The sequence below is a fragment of the Dendronephthya gigantea genome, unplaced genomic scaffold (assembly GCF_004324835.1).
Source record: "Dendronephthya gigantea isolate DGI-Jeju-01 unplaced genomic scaffold, DenGig_1.0 000439F, whole genome shotgun sequence".
Lineage (NCBI taxonomy): Eukaryota > Metazoa > Cnidaria > Anthozoa > Malacalcyonacea > Nephtheidae > Dendronephthya > Dendronephthya gigantea.
Window position 1 is genome coordinate 1 of NW_021163449.1, and position 10,816 is coordinate 10,816.

Genomic DNA, 10,816 nt, shown 5'->3' on the forward strand with positions numbered 1-10,816 from the left:
CATGGTGCTGAATAATGTACTTGGAATAATTTCCTTCTGTTACTATTTAGTAATGTCTTGTGCATGTACAATTATTATATAAATATTAGTTGTTGTAACGTGAATATATATTAAATCTCACACCGCCGATATGAAAAGCCACCAATTCTCTTTCTTAAATTATAGTGGATAAGCTACCGTGTATAACTATTTTTAAATAATAAAATATACAAATGAATTTAAATAAATAAAAAGTATTATTAATGTACATTCGTTTACTATCCCGCGCGTCAGTACCGAAATTGTATGATACAACGACCTATATTCTACATACTCACCAAGGTTGTTGGATGAGGTGTTATAAAGGTTCCTCTCATCGAGTCTGCCGCATTTACAAGATGTGTGATTCAATACCATATATTTATAAAACTTCCTTTTGCGGCTAGAATCTCGTTTGTTATTGGTAAGATCTGGAACAACTATTTCGATTTCTGTCATCGTTTTTTGCACTGGATAGCAGGACGAATTATAATTTAGTGCGAGAATGGAATCAGTTTCAACGCAACGGTAAACTTCAATGAAATACGGATATCGTGAACTCGGAGTGGTGAATTCATCATTGTAGATGGATACCACTTCCTTTTGGAGCTCTATAAAACAAAAAAAAACACAAAAAAACAATGACGTATTGGTAGGCGATAAATCCTTCTTAATTCAGTGTTGAGAAGTATTACGGTAACTATCTTAATCTGGTTGATAACAAGTTGCTGTAATATACATAACTGCTATTTATAGATAATTAAGCTTGGCGACGAGAATGGCTGAAGGACAAGCCGAGCCACAAGAAAATATCACAGTAAATACGCAATCGGTTTCACTACAACCATTGCCAGAATTTAATCCAGACGTTGATGTTGGCGAAAGCTTAGGCACGCGCTGGAACATTTGGATCCAAGATTTCGAGATGTTCATCCTCGCTAGTGGGATTACGGATGAGAAAAGAAAACGCGCATTGCTATTATATCAAGCTGGCAAACGGGTTCGCGAGATATTTAGACAAATACCTGATACGGGAGACGCAACTGATTACAAAGCTGCGAAAACAAAGCTACACGAATACTTCCAACCGCAAGAAAATCACCGATACGCGGTAAACTGCGCAGTTTACCGCTTTAGACAAGCGAAACAAGAACCGAACGAAACCCTTGATCAATTCCATACACGACTACGGACATTAGCACAGACTTGCTCTTTCCACAACGCAGATTTCGAAATCGAAAAACAAATTATTACGGCTGGTTCATCTTCACGGATTCGAAAAAAGGCATTAAGAGACCCAACATACGATCTGAAGTCAATACTCATGCATCGATGGTCGCCGTGCCGAGATGAGTACATTTCAAGCGCGAGACATCCAATCAAAAAACACAGATACAGATCGTGTTAACAAAGTATCATCGAAAACAACATCGAAAACGTGTCACAATTGCAGTGGTACGTATCCTCATGAAGGACAATGCCAAGGTAAAGAATGTCGGAAATGTCAAAAGCTCAACCATTTTGCTCGAGTGTGTCGAGGAAAGATGCAACGTCAGACAAAAGCTTTTCAACATGAAATGAAACCGAAACAGAAATACAAACGACCACTAAATCCACTAAATGAAGTTCAGAGCGAGACGGACAGTTCTGACAACGAATATCTATACACAGTTTCTAATGACAAGACCCCCAAAGTCAATGTTAAAGTATGCGGACGATCGTTCAAAGCTACCGTAGACACAGGCGCAACGATCAATGTCATCGACCGAGGTACATATGAGAAAATACCAGGAATAGAATTAAAAAAACGAACATAAAAGCGTTTGCGTATACTGCTAGCAAGCCAGTAAAGTTCATTGGCAAGTTTGAGGAAGCTATTGAGACTCGCCGTCGAGTTGCAGTGGCAACTTTTTACGTCGCAGAAACGACAGACAGCGGAAATCTAATATCAGCAACAACAGCAGAGGAACTTGGCCTGGTAAGTTTTCATCTTAACAAAGTAACTGAAACAAAAGATCGTGAACTCCAAAATATTCTAAACAAACATTCAAAAGTTTTCCACGGGTTGGGTAAACTCAAGCAAGAGAAAATCAAATTAAACGTTGATAAAACAACAACACCCGAGCACAGCCACAACGCCGAATTCCCTATCACATACGTCAGAAGGTCCAGAACGCGATAGAACAACTAGAGAAAGACGATATTATTGAACGGGTACCAGAAAACCAACCTACACCTTGGGTATCGCCAATTGTAGCAGTACCGAAAAAGAACGGGGACGTTCGTATATGCGTCGATATGCGCGCTGCCAACGAAGCTATAAAACGGATACGACACCTTATTCCAACAGTTGAGGACATCAGCTTTGAGTTAAATGGAGCAACGTGTTTTTCCAAATTAGACCTTACACAGGCCTATCATCAGCTAGAACTACACGAGGACAGTCGTTACATTACTACATTCAGTACACACATCGGTCTTTTCAGATACAAAAGGCTGAACTATGGCACCAATGCAGCTGCTGAGATTTTCCAGTACACTTACAAACCCAATTGCAAGGATTAGTCGGAGTAAAGAATATAGCTGATGACATTTAGTATATGGCAAAACCACAGAAAGAAATAACACAAACTTGAATAAATGTCTAAAACGAATCTCTGACAAAGGACTACGCTTGAATCAAGCTAAGTGTAGCTTCTTGAATGACAAACTGGAATTTTTCGGACAAGTATTTTCCAAAGACGGCAGCAAACCTGACCCCAAACGTGTAGAAGCTTTAAAGAACGCGCCGGTACCCAAAACGATTTCTGAATTCTCCTCGGCATGGCAAACTACAGTGCCAAGTATATTCCGAAATTTGCAACCATTACAGCTCCATTGCGCCAATTAACGAAGAAAAATACACCTTTCGTGTGGACCGACATTCATCAAAACGCATACAACACGTTAACTTCCACCTTAGCTTCAGCATCGTGCATGGCATATTTTGACAAAAATAAAGAGACACTGGTGACGGTTGATGCGAGTCCAGTCGGCATATCAGCAATCCTTTCGCAGAGAAACAAAGGAAAAGACGACGAGAAAGTAGTCGCATATACTCCCAAACCGAGAGAGAGGCGCTGGCTATTATTTGGGGAGTGGAACATTTTGATCTATACCTGTACGGAAACGAATTCGTTCTAATCACAGACCATAAACCACTAGAAGTAATCTACGGCAACAGAAACTCCAAAACATCAGCAAGAATAGAACGTTGGGTGTTACGCTTACAACCTTATGCTTTTCAAGTAAGATACAAGCCAGGAGCAATCCGGCTGATTATCTATCGCGCCACCCAACAGGAAAAAGCTACAAACAGCAGAAAATGACAGAGGAGCATATAAACTTTAATGCTCGCTCCAGTGTTCCGAAAGCACTGACGATAGAGGAAATCGAAGAAGTAATGAACAAGGACAAAACCTTACGAGCAGTTCGGGCAGCTATAAAGCTCAACAAGTGGCACTACGAGGTAGTCAAGCCTTATAAACAAGTAAAAGACGAACTTACTGTGACAACAAAGGGCGTGGTTCTTCGTGGTTCTCGTATAGTGATACCAGAATCGCTACAGCAACGTGCGATTGACATTGCACACGAAACTCATCTTGGCATTACCAAAACGAAATCATTAATCCGAGAAAAGATTTGGTTTCCGAATATTGATAAAATGGTGCAAGCAACAATAGAGAAGTGTATTCCTTGTCAAGCAGTGGGTAAAGCACCACCACAAGAGCCAATATCAACGACAACAATGCCAAAGGGACCATGGGAAATAATACATTTGGATTTCTACGGACCACTTCCTTCAGGAGAATACCTTCTGGTCGCAATTGATCGCTATTCCAGATATCCCGAAGTGGAAGTAGTACGCTCGACAAAAGCTTCTGCGGTCATACCCAAATTAGATCAAATGTTCGCCCGTCATGGCATCCCAACAACTATCAAGACAGACAGTGGACAACCTTTCAATAGTGCAGAATATAATCGCTATTTGACAGCTCTTGGATTTAAAGGTATTCATTCAACACCTAAATGGCCCCAGGGCAATGCAGAAGCGGAAAGATTCATGCAGCCCCTTGGAAAAACGCTACGAACCACTCACATTGAAAGAAGACCCTGGTAGCAAGAGCTACATCGTTTCTTGCTACAGTACAGGACAACACCACACTCTTCCACGAAAGTTCCACCAGCGGAATTACTATTTACCCGTGCAGTGAAAGGAAAGCTTCCAGAATTGAAAAAGCGGAACTTTGTTAACAAACACAATATTGCTAAAAAGAATGAAATGGAAAGACAGCGATACAACAAAGAATATGCGAATGAAAAAAGAAACGTAAAAGAGAGTGAAATTAAGATAGGAGACTATGTCTTAGTTCGTCAGGACAAGCAGAACAAATTGACTGCGAATTACAACAACGTTCCATACGTAGTCACACACAGATCGCATTCACAGGTTAAAGCAAGAAGCAAGAACGGACACGTTATCACACGAAATGTGTCACAGTTTAAACGCATACCAAAGCCAAGGGATGATACGGACAGTGATGACGATAATGAGAAAGAACGTCATCAAAAGAGGAACAATACCATCACACTACCAGCAGCAACAAATGTTGGACATCAAGATCAAATACCGACACGACGATCGAGCCGAGTCAGAGGAAAACCTGCATGATAGATTTGGACATTCAGTATATGATTGAATTATGTTTGTTAAATGTTAATATTGTTTTAAAAAAAAGGGTGATGTAATATACATAACTGCTATTTATAGATAATTAAGCTTGGACAATAGAATTAGAACTGATTGACAGTTAGAAACAGACAATAATATAGAAAGTGTATGGGAGCGAGAAAAAGTCAGAGCACATGAAAAGTAATATATATAATATAGAGAAACAAAATATACAGTTATACAAATCGGAGCAAGGAGTGAGATCATTATAGTTGCCATTAACAAATAATAATAATAAAAAGACTGTTGTTGACGATTTTTGTAAGCAAAATGTTATATAAGCAATTATGTACGGGCGTTGCACAACTAAACAATGAAACATTGTGAGACAATGAAGAATGCTTAATTGCATGTTAGACACTTGACACTCGGAAAGAGTGAATAGTGATTAGTCATTAGTTGAAGTTAGTGTGAGAGCAGCCTTGTTACCAGGCGCTTTAAATAAAATAAAATATAGGAACACTACAGGCTTTTTACATTGATCAGTGGCTAAGCTGAGCAGGCACGCAAGGAATTTTGGGAAGGACGCAGAGAAGGGAGCGCCTGGCAGAAAATGCATACAACATGGTGGCTCACGATTTATGAGTTCATTTCACTGTTGTTTATTATTCAAAAGTGCAAAAGCGAAACTTGTTAAGCCCTGGTCAAACGAGTATGAGAGTTGATGAGAGTTGAGAAGCGAGAGTTTGCACGAGAGTTTTCCAAACATTTTGCACTATTGTTCTGTCACTAGTCAGAGACTAGGGTGCTACGAAATGCAAACCGCTGGCGCTTTTGCAACTCTCATCAACTCTCATGACCGATCAAACGCGCCCAAACTCTCATCAACTCTCATCAACTCTCATCAAAATTTGAACCAGTTCAAAGTCGATGAGAGTTAATGAGAGTGCACAAGAGTGTATGAGAGTTCGCGGTCAAACGCAAGCGAGAGTTGCAACTCTCATCAACTCTCATCAACTATCATTCTTGTTTGACCAAGGCTTTAAGATATTAATTCTGCCCGACTTTTTGAGAGCGATACACAGAAATATATGCATAGGGAAATCTTATGCACGAGTGTTTAGGTATCGCACAGTCATCATTTCGAAATAAAGAATTTTCAAGCCGGGCAAAAGGCGAATCCATGCGAATTTGCAAATTCTACATGAAGAAACAAGAAAATGTATGGAAAAGATATTTGATTATCGTAGAGCAAAGGTATGCACCTATACATTTATTTTAACTCTTATGAAGTTCTAAAATATATCATTTTTGTATTTTTATTAGAATTTAGAAAACGTCCCTTGATAGTATATTTTCTCCTCACTGGAAAAATCGAGGGAAGCCATTAACAGTGACTGTTCTACATATACATTTGGATCCATAATATATTCCACATTTCATTCCAAATCTGCGGCCAATCTGTGCCTTCTTTTATTGCATTGGCCAGCCACTTAAAAATTATATGCTAGAATATAGTAGCCAGTAGGTATAATGCATTAATGCATTAAAAAATTCTAAAGATATTTTGTGTTAACACCCAAGTTCATTAGAAATGTGATAAGAGGTTATGTATCAAGTTGAATACATATATTACAAAATGCTTACTTACATGCAAACCTATTGGACTTGGATTCAAATTTCAACAACATGCAGAGACAGCGGATATTTTCCTATTTTCTTTTATTAACTGCTGACTGGTAGTATCAGGCTCTAGATGTCTTTGAAAAGGTGTTTTAAAAAAACAAATATATATCATAACCTGTTGAACATAAGCCACGGCGTTGCATGTAAATGGCAATAACACAAAGAACGCTAAATATAATTATTGCCTAGCAATCTCTGTAACCCCTCCTCTCTATCTCTGACAGTGTGCAACACCATACATGAATTATAATTGTAATATGGTATAATACAATTATTATATGGTGTGTATATGAACTATATTTTGAATTAGATTTTAATCTCAATGAGTTATGGTGATTTATTGACCCAGACTTCCATCTGCAAGAGAAGATAGCTTTAGTTGGCTGCTAGACTACATTTAGAGTATTCAAGCAAACATCTCCAGCAGGAGATAACTATATAAAATAGCTGGAAGTTTCTAAGTAGCACACAGTCTGGTTAAATTTCATTCTGGTTAAGTTTCATTCTAGTTAAAATGATCTCCTAGATTGTCGAGTTATTTTACACATTACAGTGTATATTGGTATATTACAATGAACATGTGTACAGTATTTACTGTTAAACACAGGAAGGTTGGGGCATACAAATGAAAGACATACTGTGAGGCAAATCAATGTAAATGTCAACTTCAGGTTTAAATGGCAGAGCTGGCCCAGTTAACATGCATAAAAAGTATTTGAAATATACATACTGTATGACATTTGAAAGCATAGAAACATGCGCATACATATATTCTAATGTCAATTGAAAATATACCAGCTTAATGTACTCAGCAGATAGAATAAAATTCCAACTGACTTACTTTGAACATTTTGTCTCCCAAGCGACGATAAATCCAAATCATCAGAACTTGAAGATGCTATTGCAAGGATAATTTTATCATCAGAATATGGTCGACACATATTATTATTAGCATATTCAAGAACAACACGAAAGATTCACTGACAGTCTACTCTAAAAACGTACTAAATATTACATAAATGCAACCAAATTCTGTAAAAAAATATTTCCGTGAAATGGGAACTTCTTCAAGTGATTGCTCCAGGTCATCCATATGGCCACAAACCACCAAAAACGCAAGAATGCACGAGTAAAACGCCGAAAAGCTCGATTTGAAAATATATTTTGCCAGAAATGGTATTTCTGGCAAAATATATTTGCATTTTCTGCCAGGCGCTCCATTTCTCCTTCGCGTCCTCCCCAAAATTCCTTGCGTGGTCGCTCTGCTTAGCCACTAATCTATGTAAAAAGCCTGTAGTGTTCCTATATTTTATTTTATTTAAAGCGCCCGGGAACGAGGCTGGTGTGAGAGGCAACAGCAGAAGCTGGAGGCACAATTTTTGATACATTTCTATAAAACGAAGAAGGTATTGTTGTGGTTCTAATCTAATATATGTTACTGGGCTATTCCCCCTACGCCCCGACGATTTTTCTGCATTCGTTAATTTTATTTGAAAATCGTTGGAAATCCGTCTTGAAAATTTCTTAATCTCTTTTGAGCAACCACCCACCCACGTTTCGACCAAAACCATTTAAGCGGGTTCCTTTTCTTACTTGTCTACTGCCCTAAGATTCCTATGCGGATGAAACAGGCTCTAGCGGACGTTTTTTGTAAGCAATACTAGCTCGCGAATCAATCAAGCAACGAACAACGAACCAATCCACGCGTTTTTTATCATAAGACAAAACAAAAAAATTAGCCTTTTATCTCTACATCAGTCAGATTTTTGCATCTCGCGGCAAAAAAGATCAAACACGTTTGAAACTCTAGAAAAGGACTGGTTGCACAGAACTCAGGAAAATCGCACGAACTGAGCCACGAGTAACCTGTAACTCAGCTGATAGCCCTCGTGTGCTCTAGGCTTTAAACGCTTATTTATCCCACCGTTCATTCAAATACGTATATCCCACTTGCACCATTGCAATATGGTCATGGCGTATGAGGTCGTTTATACTACTAGGTTAAAGCTGCATGTTTTTCTCTATATTCGCCATGTTCGCAAAACTGGGAAAGTGCTGTGTTTTTTAAACGCGGTAAAATTAAAAAATGGAGTGATACTCGATTTGATTTTAAAAATAAGCTGCATGTTAATACATAATATAACGAAGCAATTTTTCTTCATGCTAACCCGTATAAAATGCATACCTTGCATTTGTACAAATGGATTTCCAGAGCCACAAAAAGGGCCCTCACCTGACACCGTGTTGTCATACGCTTCGCATGTCAGATCATCTTCAAGAGCATCAAGTCTTGTTTCACCGTTTCCAAAAGATATATAGACACGCCCCAGTTGACTCGTTCTTACTGCGCAAAAAGGCAGGCACTGTTTGTATCGCAAATATTTAAAAGAAGATTTAGCAAGTAAATGATTTTCAGTGAGTTTATATCTTGTTTGCGTTTTGGTGCAAAAATCACGATGACTTTGCAAATTCTTTGCATTCTGGCGATACTTTTCCAAGAAATAGCTTTCTGACACTAAAAGATATGCATACAGTTTAATACACAATCAACAACGCAACAACCAGTGACACCAGTGGCGTAGCTAGCCTGACGATTTAGTCATATTATGCAAATTTTATGTTATTATAATTATTCATTTCTTTAGAAATTCATTGTTTTCACAGTAAATGAACACCAAAATATTAGCATAGCATGACTAAATTGTCGGGCTGGCTACGCCACTGAGTGACACACGGTTTTTTGATGTATAATAAATAAAAATTGATTATGTAGCTCTAGGGTTCAGAATGGTTCAACCATAACGAATTTATTTTACTCACCAAGGTTGTTTGATGAGGTGTTATAAAGTTTCCTCTCTTCGAGTTCGCCGCATTTACAAGAGGTGTGATTCAATAATATATATTTATAAAACTTCCTTTTGTGGTTAGGATCCTGTTCGTTATTGGTAAGATCTGGAACCACGATTTCGATTTGTGTCATCGTTTTTTGCACTGGATAGCTGTGAAGACATCTTATTAAGTCAAGCGAACGTCTAACCTCAACGCAACGGTAAACTTCAATGAAATACGGATATCTTGAACGCGGAGTGGTGAATTCATCATTGTAGATGGAGACCACTTCCTTTTGCGGTGCTATAAAACAAAAATATATAACCTTGTAATAAATATGTCAATGCTTACAATTTTGATTTGAATTAACTTTCTGACTTGGATCACAGAGAACCGCGAATGTATGGTTGTGCATGGTGCAATGTGCATAGTGCTTCTGTCAAAGTGTCGATCAACCACGTGCAACCCTACTTTTCCCTGTGCATAAGTTTAATTAGTTATTCCCGTCCTCACAAAGCGCTTTTGCTTAAACGTTTGGCGAAATAAAATCTGGAAGTGAAGGTAATTTAGGGCTAACGGATACCTATAATTAAAAGAGACATGGCAGAATGCTTAAGACTACAGTTTATCAATAATATCGTTAATACTAGAAAGACATGCATGCAGCAACCCCTCGCTATTTCAAACCAAATACACAATTTCCTGAGGAGTCTAATTATATCAGTCAACTATGAGAACGCATCCCTCAACTACCGCTCATATCAGATCAACTACAAAACAACCAATCAGACACGCTCAATGTATACAAAATCTTAAAGTTCTTACTGCCGTAAGTTGAAGCTGAAGAATTGCGTAAAGGTGCCAAGAATGTAATCCATGAAAGGTTTGTGTTTAATCGCCGTAATCAGCAGGAAGGTAAGCGTATCGAACGTTTTGTTGGTGACCTTAAAAGACTTGCTTTAACGTGTGACTTCGGCTTTCTCAAAAAATCCCTTATTATAGCCCGTATAGTTGGTGCTGTTTTGTCAAACAGCAAGTGTTTCGTAAAAGAACCTGATCGTACACTTCAGCAAGCACATGATATTACAAAACAATACTTGTTCGCAACGGACTTGTATTCAAAATACTTTGAAATTGAACTGTTTCGCCAAAGTACTGCGAGTTGTGTAATCAACGACTTAAAGAAAACATTTGCTAGATTTGGAGTACCAGAGAATGTTGAGAGTGATAATGGTTCTCAGTATTGTTCACCAGTAATGTGTTTTGTGATTGACACGAGTTTCAAAAACAAAATGGGGTTTTAAACATGTAACCAGCTCCCCAGAATATCCACAATCAAACGGAGAGGCTGATGGAGCCGTGCAGACAGGGAGGCGTATTTTTAGAAAGGCTGCGGCAGATAATAAAGATCCATTCGAATTAAGGTTTGCTAAAATATCGCAACAAATCGTCTGAAGATATTGGATCATCTCTTGCTCAACTTGTGACAGGATGACGAACTCGGTCAATGCTGGCAACTCACAGGCGTTTATTGCTTCCTCAGACTGCAGAATCTAAAGAGGTTGTGAAGGG

General features: G+C 38.4%; 1 protein-coding gene across 1 annotated transcript; it reads right to left on the reverse strand.

Moving 5' to 3' along the window:
• Positions 1-317: 317 nt before the first annotated feature.
• On the reverse strand, positions 318-10,358 carry LOC114543333 (the record flags this gene model as incomplete). Its single annotated transcript, XM_028562362.1, has 3 exons — positions 9,236-10,358; positions 8,601-8,930; positions 318-629 (listed from the first exon to the last, which is right to left on the reverse strand). Coding segments are annotated over exons 1-3 (802 nt in total), but the record flags the coding sequence as incomplete, so codon positions are not given.
• Positions 10,359-10,816: the final 458 nt, after the last annotated feature.